Genomic DNA, 13,162 nt, shown 5'->3' with positions numbered 1-13,162 from the left:
TATTCAAACGTCAGATCACAGTCCACATGACCCCCAGGTTTGTGACAGTTGGCTTAACAAACTGGGCCAAGGAATCAACATACACATTGGGGGTCTCAGTAGGACTACCAAAAATCAACATCTCAGTCTTTTTATCATTGAATTTTAAAAAGTTAATAGACATCCAAGCCTTTATGTCATCAAGACACTGAAGTAATGGCTGTATGCGGTATACGCCTTTGTTCTGAAGAGGGACATAGATCTGACAGTCGTCAGCATACAAGTGGAAAGCAATGCCATGCTTACTCAGTATAGACCAGAAAGGAAGAAGATACAAAGAGAAGAGGAGAGGCCAAGAACCGAGCCCTGCGGGACACCACACAAGAGAGGAGCAGAGGACGACACATAGTCACAGAGACTGACACAAAATGTTCGCCCTGCCAAGGACCTGAACCACTCGAGAGCTGTGCCGCTAATGCCCACCCAGTGCTCCAAACGAGAGAATAAAATGGCATGATCCACAATATCAAAAGCAGCTGTCAAATCTAAAAGCACAAGAACAACACAGTCCCCAGCATCAGTAGCTTAGAATATGTCATTAAAAACTTTTAAAAGGGCTGATTCGGTGCTATGAAAGGGTTTAAAACCAGATTGGAAAACCTCTAATACATTTAGATTTTCCAAGAAGGCCAATATTTGGCTATAGACTATCTTTTGAAGAATTTTAGAAAGAAAAGGTAGTATGGAGATAGGCCTGTAATTCGCAAGATCCTGTGGATCAAGAGCAGGTTTTTTAATCAGAGGTTTGACTACTGCATGTTTAAAATCTTTAGGGACAACGCCTGACATCAGACTATGGTTTACCAGCTCAAGAACCAGAGGACCAACTGTAGGTAACACCTCTTTTAAAAGCCGAGGAGGAACAGCATCATTTGGAGACCCTGCAGGCTTAAGACGACCAACAGTCTCCGTTATAATGGACAGGGTCACTGGCTCAAACCTGCCAAAGACAGCAGAGCAGGAAACAAAGACTGAGGGGTCATGAGCACAAGGACAGATTTGAGCCCTTGTTGAGGAAACCTTCTCAATAAAAAAGTGTAAAAAAATTTCACAAATAGCACGATTAACTGGAGTCAGGTATTAATGTCAATGGTGTGTGTGTAAGTGTGTGTACATGCCAGACTTTCATTTAGCTTGTTATTTGCCAGGTTAGAGCACAGTCTCATGTTAGAGTTTTGTCTTGAGAACATTGAGATACCTCACATGCTGATGGCATCTAAAAATTAACTTTTTTTTTCCAAAATAAAGAATAATTTTAATCACAATTGAAACGTACAATCCAAGAAAAACCTCGTCCAATCAATGTGCACGTCCTGTTCTCACTGACTGGATAGAAATCCTTCCATCAAACTGTGTGTCCGTGTGTGTGCGTGCACACACGAGCGTGTTGTGAACTGGTGTTGTGGTTTAGCACTGATGTAGCCATCTTTACGCTGACAAAAATGTAACTAAGTAACTTTTACTTTGAGTACATTTTATTTACGGTACTTTTTACTTTTACTTGAGTAAAAATTTAGGCAAGTACTTTTACTTGTACTTGAGTAAAAAATTATCAAAGTACTGGTACTCGTACTTAAGTAGGATATTTTAGTACTCTTTCCACCTCTGCGTATAACTGGTAATCTTTACGTTTTGTATAAAATAAAAAAGAATGGAGCCACAGACACCGTGCACAAGCTTCCAGCTGCCGTAGCGATCGGCCGCCATTTTGGATAGGTCTCCATTTGCCCCCAGTGCATTTATTTCCACTGAGAAATGTGCTTACCCAACTAAAAAACAAATTTGCTTTTGCTTTTTCAGAAAATTTGTCTTATGGCATGACACGATAATTAAAATATAAATATAATAAAATAAAATGAATTAAAATATAAAATCCCAACAGGTAGGGTTGAAAAGTCTATAGTAATCCCACGTGATTGGTTTTCAATAGCACACTGGTTGTTTAAACCGTAAGCTAGACAAAAATGGGCATTGTTTCTTACTCTATGTTGACTCCAGTTGTGTTTGGAGAGTGAGGAACCCATCTAATACGGCAGTGGCAACGCTGTTACGCTTTCCAGCACCCAATGGGGCGTCGACGTATTCTATGAATCACACAATTCGTACATATGTTGTACTTCATTTTAAATGACAATGAACATAAATAATATATCTATATATAAACAAAACATTTTTTTACAAATGTACATGGTATTGGAGTAGGCTGGTGCCAATAATTCATGTCTATCCCACATTAAGCATTAACATGTTCACTTCTGCAAACGTTAGAGAATCGTAAAAATTGTTAAAAAATAAATTAAATTAAACCATTTAAATTGAATATCTGGGCTACATTTTCACATAATGACAGTCTTTTTATCTTTTGTTTTAAATTTTTTCCAAGTATTGCTTACATGTTCAAACAAATTAAAATGTCCTACTTAGAATGAATGTTGTGGACATCATTCTGAAAAGTCAGACTGTAATCTCAAAATTCGGAGGTTTAACGTAATCTTACTTAGATTATTATGCGTTGCTCTTTTATTTTCTAAAATTTAACAACAACGCTAACAACAACAAACAAAGTCAGAATTCAGTGGCCCAAACATCTAAAGCCCCATTCCCACCTGTACCGGGTCGGCCCGGGCCGGGTAGCCCCAGTCGGCCCCAGCCTGGCCCGGTTGATTCCACACATCCTTGTCTTAAACCCATGTGGGCTGATTCTACCCACCAATCAGAGGCTTGCTCTAATGGAAGGTGTGAATGGGCTGATTCTACCCACCAATCAGAGGCTTGCTCTAATGGAAGGTGTGAATTTGCTGTCAGCAGTGGGCGTGTTGGCCCTGGTCGGCCTGAAGCAGTACCCCTCGGGAAGAGGGCCGAGAATGAGCCTTGGTTGGCCCGGGAAAATTCCAGGCCACCCAGATATGTACAACCTATGCTACCCGGCCCGGGCCGACCCGGTACAGGTGGGAATGGGGCTTTATATGCTACAACAGCCTGCCATACCCTGGATGACAGACAGCCCCCATTCGATTTGGTAAGGCACATGTATATGTATAAATATGTATATGTATACATATACATGTGTAAGTGTACAAAAGTTGAAAATAGAAATGTACAATTGTTCATTTATTCAAGCGAAAAAAGTGCCAAAGAGAAATCTAAATGTTGGTCTAATTTTGGACAAAATACATACTGAGAAGCTGGCAAATATCATTAAATTGTTGAAATTGATCTTGTCTGTTCCCTTGGCCGCTTGCCTTCTTCATACAGTTTTATTTAAAATTATTCACATCTTTAATATTAAGTGATTTTAAAAGCCTGTTCTTTAATTTATTGTTGTCAATCTTTATAATAATTTGTGATGACTATTTCTAAAAATGTATTTTATTTTAAATGAACTTTACTATGAAAAAGACCCAAACTTTACTTTATTACACTTAAAAATTATTATCGTTTGATGAAGAAAGTTTCATTAAGCATTGGTAGAAGTATACATTTGTGCTACTAATAAAACCAAAACGATCGTACGCTGCATGGTGATGTTAGGTTTGGTTTAGTTGCGCTCGTGGTAAGTAGGAACTTTGGTAAGCGCAGTGTATTTCCACCGGACAGCTTAGATGAAACACAGGGGGAGCACTTTGGTGTTACACCGGCGGTTCTTTTTGATTTGTTTTCGCTTACTGTTTGAACTTAGAACGTAAAACAAATCCAGGTATAATGGCGTTTTTTATTGTTTAAAAATTGTGAGTTTAAGTCTCGTGAAAAGAGTTACATCACGTACATGCGTGTCATGTTAAACGCACGTTTATTAAAACTTGTGTCAAAACAAGTTCGACTTAAGGATGACCTCGGGTCCTCAAAAGAAGAAAATTTACTTGGGGCAGCATCAGATCAAAAAGAAGACAAGGTACGGTTAGGCAGACGTGTTCATATATCTCTCCTTTGAAGTATAATTGCTTTTGTTTCCCCCTGAGAGGGATCTGTTAAAAGTTGTGTCTGTTTTGTGCTTCATGGCAAAGCATCTTAGGCAACAATGAGGCATCAGATGGAGAGAAGTTGCAGAAAACGTGCTATCTGCCAGACAAAACAAATAAATCACACATCAGCAGAAATTCCTTCACGGTCAGTGTGAATATGTAAATAAACATTTACTGTTTCGTCCATCTAGATAAAAAGTCGTATTATTAACGTGTTTAGGGTGGAAGGCCTGCGGTGGAGTTTGGGGAATCCACTTTGGCTATTGATAAAGAGCTGATGCAGGTTCTGGATGCTGTCGATCATTCAACCGCTGTTAAAAACAAGGCTTGTTCAGTAAATAGACACGATGTGGAAGAACCGGCAGCAACATCAGCTGTTTGTGATCTTCCACAACCCCAAGCACCGACTGCACACAGCGAAAAGGAGAGAAACTCAGTACAGGTGAGAGGCAGGCCATGTCCCCAGCATTCAGACGGTGGACCAAACAGAGAGCCTGGTTCTCAGCAGTGGGTCTGTCAGCAGTCACCAGGATGGAGAGCTGACTGCAAAGACCTTGCTCAGAAGCTTCTCTTCAGTGAGGACTCTGAGGAAGTGGATCATGCTCAGAGGGACCCAGACAACTGCCGTTCCAACCCTTCTACTGTTAGAATTCTTCCTTCTCAAGAAAACAACCAGGAAGCAGGCAACTCCGACAAGCAAGTGTTAACTTGAATGTATCTTCAAATTTTTCATCTTTTTGTTGTTTTTTTTCTGCACCACCCCAATCACTGTCTGTGTTTCCTTACAGGCATAAGGTCACAAGAAAACATTTTCCTCCCAACAGTGACAGATGCAGATCAAGTACGAATGCTGATCCAGCTCTGGATTTATCTACAAACTATATCTTATTTAGCCCCTCTCGAATCACAGCAGCCACAAAGAGGGCCAAACTCCTGCAGTCATTACAGAACCAGTCTACTTCAGTGCTCACCGCCCCCAGCGGCTTGGAGCTCAGCTTTCTCAGTGACACATTACCTGAACCAGGTGAAACCCAGCTTTAAAATCTGTTTTTGTGTCCTTGTCCTCATAATGTCCCCATAATCTTTTAGGATAGGTTAGTTAAACACTAACATTATAAACTTGTGGGGCAACAGTAGTTCAGGAAGTAGAGCAGGTTCCCCGGTGATCGGAGGATTTCATGTCTGTGCTTTGGTGCTTCTTTGCAAAAAGCAAAATAAATACACAAAAGAAAGTGTGTGTGTGAGTGTGAATGGCTGTTCATACTGAGCCAGGTTCTGTTGGAGGTTTCTTCCTGGTAAACAGGAGTTTTTCTCCGCTCTAAATCGGAGGATTGCTGTAAGTCTCTGACACAAGTCAGTCGATGCAATCTGCTGGTTTCCTTACATTGGAAAACTAATTGGCATAAAAAACTTAACTCGACTGGAATGTTTACTTTGTGAAGAAAGAAAGCACTCATAAAAACAACAGCAGGGTAGGGGAAGTCGCTGTACGTAAAAACATTAGAAGTACCCATAACTGAAGATAGAAGTAAAAGAAACTTAAAAACGGTTCATCCTAGAAGCCAGGCAGTGCAAATTCTCACATTTAAATTAAATAAAAAGTACAAAACTGTCAAATGTGAATTTAGAGGATTTGGTGCAGCGGGTCTTTTGCAGGCTGACTTCTTGAGATTTTTGTAAACAGTTAGATTTATCACCTTGAGGTACTTTGTTTTCTTTTGCAGGCGTTGCCTTGTGTGCTCCTGGTCAGCAGGCTGAAAAGCTGCTCCTGTCCAGCTGGGGTTTACCGAAACCAGTTCTAGAGCGCTACCAGAAACATGGAGTCACTCAGATGTTTGAGTGGCAGGCTCAGTGCCTCACTGTGGGGCGGGTCCTGCAGGGGGGCAACCTGGTGTACTCTGGTGAGAAACTCTTTTCTACTAAGTTAAAAGCAGAGGAGGCTTTTTAAAAAAAATTTTTTTTATTGATTATTAATTTGTTATTAAATTCAGCACCGACTAGTGCTGGCAAAACTCTGGTGTCAGAGCTGCTCATTCTGAAGCGGGTGTTGGAAACCAGAAGGAAAGCACTTTTCATCCTGCCGTTTGTTTCTGTGGCTAAAGAGAAGATGCACTACCTGCAGGTGAGAAAGAGGTGGACACTTTGAACACTGTTGTTTACAGATCTCACGCTGTTTGTGTTTTTCTCTGCAGAGCATATTTGAAGAGGCTGGCATCAGAGTGGAGGGCTACATGGGAAGCACATCAGCTGCTGGAGGTTTCTCAAAGCTGGATGTGGCTGTCTGCACTATAGAAAAAGCAAACTCTTTAATAAATAAGCTCATTGAAGAAGACAACATGGGTCTCCTAGGTAACACTTCTGTTTTTATGTGCTTTGGCATAAAAGGAAAGTTTTATTGGTAAATTAGCAGAACAACAATAAAATACCTGCTGGTTTAGAGTTTCATTTAAAAAATAATTTATTAATCCCAGAGGGAAGTTTTATTCAAAAGCAATAATAATGACTATATTGTTATTAATAATATTTTTTTTTTTCATTTTTTTTTTTTCTCATTTTAACGGCATAAGGATACATAAAAAAGGTTAGCATTATTGCACTGAAGTGTGGTATTTTTGCTATGTCAGGTATGGTGGTGGTGGATGAGTTGCACATGGTTGGAGATTCTGGACGAGGATACTTGCTGGAATTGCTCTTAACCAAAATCCGCTATATCGGACAGAAGCAGAGCACCACAGGGTCAGTTTCCCTGAACTTTGTTTTTCTAACCTTAACTGATTCATGAACATCACTCATCCCTTGTGTTAATTCTTCTTCTATACAGATCTCTTGCCGAGGGTGTGCAGATAATAGGTATGAGTGCCACGTTGCCTAACCTGTCTCTCCTGGCCAGCTGGTTAGGCGCAGAGCTTTACCAGACAGAATACAGACCTGTACCTCTGCAGGAACACCTCAAAGTGGGCAGCGACATCATTGACAAGAGCTTGTCTGTGGTGCAGCAGTTCAAGCCGACTCTCAGTGTTAAGGTAGCTGACGTAGTTAACAATTCTCAATGGGGATTTGAATGTTAGAGTGCATGTAATGACAATGAAGTTGCTTGTAAATAATTGAATTTAAATCGACAGCTTCACCTTTCGGCTCTGCGCTTTCTTCACCACAAAAGACCGACACAACGCCTGCATCAGTGCAGATGCAGCACCAATCCGCCTATCGATCTCACGCTCCGTCTTTCCCTCACTCATGCACAAGACCCAGAGATACTTAAACTCCTCCACTTGAAGCAGGGCCTCGTCCCTGACCTAGAGATCCTCTCAACACCTTGGCTGCGCCTAGAAATCCTGTCCATAAAGGTTATGAACACATCTGTGACAAAGGGCAGCCTTGGTGGAGTCCAACTCTCACTGGAAACTAGCCAAACTTGCTGCCGGCAATACGGACCAAGCTCTGACGTCGGTCATACAGGGACCTAACAGCCCTTATCAGAGAGCTGGGTACTCCAAAGTACCCCCCACAGGGCCCCCCCGAGGGATGCGGTCAAACGCCTTCTCCAAAACCACAAAACACATGTTGACTGGTTGGACGAACTCCCACGCACCGTTCACGACCCCCCTAAGGGTATAGAGCTGGTCCAGTGTTCCACGGCCAGGACGAAAACCACATTGCTCCTCCTGAATCCGAGGTTTCACTATCTAACAGACCCTCCTCTCTAGGACCCCTGATTAGACTTTACCAGGGATGCACGGCAATGTGATCCCCCTGAAGTTGGACCGCTTGGACTGTTGTTATTAATAAACTGCCTCTGGAGTCCCACAGGCCAAACTTAACTGATAGGACTCTTGATTCAGCTTGACAGAATCTCTAACTGCCGGTGTCCACTAGAAGGTTTGGGGGTTGTTGCCACAACAGGCACCGATGACCCTGCGACTGCAGCTTTTGTTGGCTGTCTCAACAATAAAGGTCTGAAATATGGCCGACTCGGACTCGATGTCCCCCATCTCCCCGACAAGTCTTTCAAAGTTCTGTCGGAGATGGGAATCGAAGCTCCTTCTGACAGGAGACTCTGCCAGATGTTCTCAGCAGACCCTCGCGATACGTTTGGGCCTGCCTGGTCTGACCGACATTCTCCCCCACAATCAAAGCCAACTCACCATCAGGTAGTGGTCAGTTGACAGCTCCGCCCCTCTCTTCACCTGAGTGTCCAAGACATGCGGCCGCAGATCAGATGAGATGACAACAAAGTCGATCATTGAGCTGGGACCTAAGGTATCCTGGTGTCAAGAGCACAAATGGACACCTTTATGTCTGAATGTGGTGTTCATTATGGACAATCCATGACGAGCACAAAAGTCCAATAACAAAACATTGCTCGGTTTCATGCTGGGGGAGTGTGGCGTTCCCCCCAACCACACCACTCCAGATCTCACTGTCATTGCCCACGTGAGAGTTAAAGTCCCCCAGCAGAACGAGGAAGTCACCGAAAGGCTACCCTCTCATTCACCAGGGTAAACCCCAACGTACATGCACCAAGACGGAGGGCATCAAGTACGCCCACCCCTGCTCTCCTCAGGAGGGGCAACTCCAGAGTGGTAGAGCGTCAAACCCCTCTCAAGGAAACTGGTTCCAGAGCCATTGCATCAAGGTGAGTCAGACTGTATCTAGTCGGAACCTCTAAACCTCCCACACCACCTCAGGCTCCTTCCCTACCAGAGAGGTAACGCTCCACATACCAAGAGCTTGCCTCTGCATCTGAAGATTATTCCGCCAATGTCCCCACCTTCAGCTACCACCCATCTCACACTGCACCCGACCCCTTTGGGCCGTCCCACAAGTGGTGAACCTATGGAAATGGGGACATAGGTTTCCTCTTGGAGCTGTGCCCGGCTGGGCTTCATGGGTGAAAACTATGCCACCAGACACTCGCCAAACGTGCCTCACCTCCAGGCCCGGCTCCAGAGAGGGGGCCCTGGTGACCTGCGTCCGTGCAAGGGAACACTGTTTCCATTTATGTTAATCATCATAAGGGGTCTGTGGGCTACACTTTGTCTGATTCCTCACCTAGGACCTGTTTTCCATGGGTGACCCTACCAGAGGCATAAAGCCTCCGACAACTTAGCTCCTAGGATCACCGGGACCCTCAAACCCCTCCACCACGGTAATGTGGCAGCCCAGGGAGCGCTAAATCTATAAACATTTATTTATTTCGGGTTTGCGTGTTGTTCTTAAAAGGCGTAAATAATCTAAATCTTTGCATGTTTTTTTAATACATTTTCCCTCTAACAGTAACACGATTGTTTTTGTTTTCTGTTTAAAGGGTGACGATGATCACATTGTGAGTTTGTGTTATGAGACAGTGAGAGAAGGCCACTCTGTGCTGCTGTTCTGCCCCTCAAAGAACTGGTGTGAAAAACTGTCCGACATCATCGCCAGAGAGTTCTTCAAACTCAGACAACAGGGTACGAGTGCAAATGAAATGTAAACAAGGACGCGTCAGACCGCCCCAGGGCGGCTGTGGCTACAAAGTAGCTTACCATCACTAGCGGTGTGTGAATGAGAGTGCATGAAAGCGTCTTTGAGTGTCCTAAAAAGCTCTATATAAGTTTGATGTATTATTATTATTATCATTATTATTATTATTACATATAATGTAGTTCAGAATGCACTCAGATCAACTAATTCGTTTGAGGGACCGTTTCTGCACACTGCACATCTATTTTCAACGCGATGCTTTTTTTTACACTAAAAATTCAGATTATGATTTATGTTCCAGGTCTCCAGGGTGAAGCTGATCCCCAGCCGGTGTGTCTGGACCAGGAGGGCCTGGTGGATGTTATAGCTCAGTTGAGGAGAACTCCAGCATGTTTAGACCCCATCCTGCAGCGCACCGTGCCCTGGGGGGTGGCCTTCCACCATGCTGGTACACACATTCACTCAACCTTTAACAATTAAAACCCTGGAAAACTGCCTGTTTTGAGTATGTAAACGAAATATAGTGTCCCTCTGCAGGTTTGACGTTTGACGAGCGAGACGTGTTGGAGGGAGCTTTCCGTCGGGGTTTGGTACGGGTCTTGGCTGCCACATCCACCCTCTCCTCAGGGGTTAATCTTCCAGCTCGCAGGGTCATCATACGAACTCCGACGTTTAACGGACACCTGCTGGACCCACTCACTTACAAACAGATGGCTGGACGAGCAGGAAGAAAAGGAGTGGACACCGTAGGTAAGGAGGGATGATAGTGGATTAACTATTATTAATCATTAGGGATGTAAGAAAATATCGATATGGCAATATATCGTGATATTTTCCCAGCAATATTATATCGATATTCAAAAGCAGTGTATCGGAAATATCGATATGGCAATATATCGTGATATTTTTTCCTGCAATTATTACATCGATATTCAAAAGCCGTGTATCTAATTCCTGAAACAATTTACATGCAAACATTTGTGTATTTTCTTTTCGTTTTGTGCAATTCAATCGCCACCCGCTAGTTGGCAGCAGTGTGCAACGGGTTTTGTTTCCACCACTGAAATATAAATCCCTCCATTATGGTTCAGATACCTCATGTTAAACATGTTACGCATCAGTTTGGACTGTTTATTGAACATTCTTACAATAAATTCAGTAAAAAAATTGCTTGTTACGTCTGACTGAATGTATCGCAATATATCGTGATATATCGTATCGTCTCCCCTGTATCGTGATATGTATCGTATCGCCAGAATTTCAAAAATACACATCCCTATTAATCATTACTTTTAGTGTTTGAAGTTTTTTTCTTCTTCTACCATAGGTGAGAGTTTTCTGGTGTGTAAGCCGACAGAGCGTCAGAAAGGTATTAGCCTTCTTAATGGGTCTCTGCAGCCAATCAGCAGCTGCCTAGTGAAAAGCGAAGGTGAAGGTGTAACCACCAGCATGCTGAGAGCTCTCCTGGAGGTGTGTTTGATGTCAAAGTTACATTAACAACAGTGGGAGCTCTGGCAGCATAAATGATTTTCTTTGTGTGTTTTTCACATCCAGATCATTGTTGGCGGCGTGGCTAGCACTCCTCAGGATGTGAGGCTTTACGCATCATATTCACTTCTAGCTGCCAGTGTGAAATGTGACAGCGGGACAGGATCGGATGAAAAAACCAGCAGAGGAGTTATTGAGGCCTGTGTTGAATGGCTGATAGAAAATGAATTCATTAGTTTTCAGAGGGATGGACAAGGTGATGCCACTGCTGGCTGCTTTTTTATTGATCTTAGATCAGTTGAAACTATTCATGAGTACACCGCTACACAACACATGTTACCCTGTCAAACATCCTCTCTGATGCTTCATTTTCAGATGAGCGGTATCGTCCAACCCAGCTTGGTTCTGCCACCCTTTCATCCTCACTTTCCCCTCCAGAGGCTCTGGGAATATTTGCAGATCTCCAGCGGGCCATGAAGGGCTTTGTACTTGAAAATGATCTGCACATTCTGTATCTGGTACACAACGTAATTTTTACCTAACTTAAATAAGTCGTGCCATAAAATGAGCTAGAATGAGAAATCCTGACCCGTGCGTTTCAGATCACCCCACTGTATGCGGAGTGGACCACCATAGACTGGTACCAGTTCTTCTGTTTGTGGGAGCAGCTGCCGTCTTCGATGAAGAGAGTGGCCGAGCTGGTTGGAGTCCAGGAGGGTTTTCTGGCTCGATCTGTCAGTGGAAAACTCGTTGCCAAGACGGAGAAGCAGCACAGACAGATGGCTGTTCATAAACGGTAAAGGAGATAGGTGTAGGAGACTATTTTCCATCAGAAGCTGATGCAGGAGATAGGTGTAGGAGACTATTATCTATCAGAAGCTGATGCAGGAGATAGGTGTAGGAGACTATTATCTATCAGAAGCTGATGCAGGAGATAGGTGTAGGAGACTATTTTCTATCAGAAACTACTGCAAGAGATAGGTGTAGGAGACTATTTTCTATCAGAAACTACTGCAGGAGATAGGTGTAGGAGACTATTTTCTATCAGAAGCTGATGCAGGAGATAGGTGTAGGAGACTATTTTCTATCAGAAACTACTGCAAGAGATAGGTGTAGGAGACTATTTTCTATCAGAAACTACTGCAGGAGATAGGTGTAGGAGACTATTTTCTATCAGAAACTACTGCAAGAGATAGGTGTAGGAGACTATTTTCTATCAGAAACTACTGCAGGAGATAGGTGTAGGAGTCTATTTTCTATTAGAAGCTGATGTAGGAGATAGGTGTAGGAGACTATTTTCTATTAGAAGCTGATGCAGGAGATAGGTGTAGGAGAGTATTATCTATCAGAAGCTGATGCAGGAGATAGGTGTAGGAGACTACTTTCTATCAGAAACTACTGCAGGAGATAGGTGTAGGAGACTATTATCTATCAGAAGCTGATGCAGGAGATAGGTGTAGGAGACTATTATCTATCAGAAGCTGATGCAGGAGATAGGTGTAGGAGACTATTATCTATCAGAAGCTGATGCAGGAGATAGGTGTAGGAGACTATTATCTATCAGAAGCTGATACAGGAGATAGGTGTAGGAGACTATTTTCTATTAGAAGCTGATGTAGGAGATAGGTGTAGGAGACTATTTTCTATTAGAAGCTTATGCAGGAGATAGGTGTAGGAGACTATTTTCTATCAGAAGCTGATGCAGGAGATAGGTGTAGGAGACTATTTTCTATCAGAAGCTGATGCAGGAGATAGGTGTAGGAGACTATATTTTATCAGAAACTACTGCAGGAGATAGGTGTAGGAGACTATTTTCTATCAGAAGCTGATGCAGGAGATAGGTGTAGGAGACTATTTTCTATCAGAAGCTGATGCAGGAGATAGGTGTAGGAGACTATTTTCTATCAGAAACTACTGCAGGAGATAGGTGTAGGAGACTATTTTCTATCAGAAGCTGATGCAGGAGATAGGTGTAGGAGACTATTATCTATCAGAAGCTGATGCAGGAGATAGGTGTAGGAGACTATTATTTATCAGAAGCTGATGCAGGAGATAGGTGTAGGAGACTATTTTCTATTAGAAGCTGATGTAGGAGATAGGTGTAGGAGACTATTTTCTATTAGAAGCTGATGCAGGAGATAGGTGTAGGAGAGTATTATCTATCAGAAGCTGATGCAGGAGATAGGTGTAGGAGACTACTTTCTATCAGA

At 42.9% G+C, this 13,162-nt stretch overlaps 1 protein-coding gene across 3 annotated transcripts; it reads left to right on the top strand.

The window, feature by feature from the left end:
• The first annotated feature begins 3,743 nt into the window (after nt 1-3,743).
• On the top strand, nt 3,744-11,878 carry LOC139070816 (DNA polymerase theta-like). Of its 3 annotated transcripts, none has more exons than XM_070553813.1 (17): nt 3,744-3,931; nt 4,044-4,146; nt 4,222-4,443; nt 4,525-4,697; nt 4,790-5,025; nt 5,726-5,902; nt 5,993-6,123; nt 6,194-6,350; nt 6,626-6,737; nt 6,823-7,024; nt 9,310-9,451; nt 9,766-9,912; nt 10,002-10,214; nt 10,792-10,934; nt 11,019-11,208; nt 11,328-11,470; nt 11,555-11,878. In XM_070553813.1, the coding sequence occupies exons 1-17, from the start codon at nt 3,867-3,869 to the stop codon at nt 11,750-11,752; spliced, it is 2,754 nt and encodes a 917-aa protein (XP_070409914.1). In that variant the 5' UTR covers nt 3,744-3,866; the 3' UTR covers nt 11,753-11,878. The 3 variants fall into 3 exon arrangements, with proteins under 3 accessions (XP_070409914.1, XP_070409913.1, XP_070409912.1); XM_070553812.1 differs by having other exon boundaries at nt 4,222-4,697; nt 4,790-4,842; nt 4,912-5,025; XM_070553811.1 differs by having other exon boundaries at nt 4,222-4,697.
• The last annotated feature ends 1,284 nt before the right edge of the window (nt 11,879-13,162 follow it).

This window comes from Nothobranchius furzeri, chromosome 7 (genome assembly GCF_043380555.1).
Source record: "Nothobranchius furzeri strain GRZ-AD chromosome 7, NfurGRZ-RIMD1, whole genome shotgun sequence".
In the NCBI taxonomy this organism is placed as follows: Eukaryota; Metazoa; Chordata; class Actinopteri; order Cyprinodontiformes; family Nothobranchiidae; genus Nothobranchius; species Nothobranchius furzeri.
The sequence above is the reverse complement of the archived record's forward strand: the minus strand, read 5'-3'. Positions and strand labels throughout refer to the sequence as shown.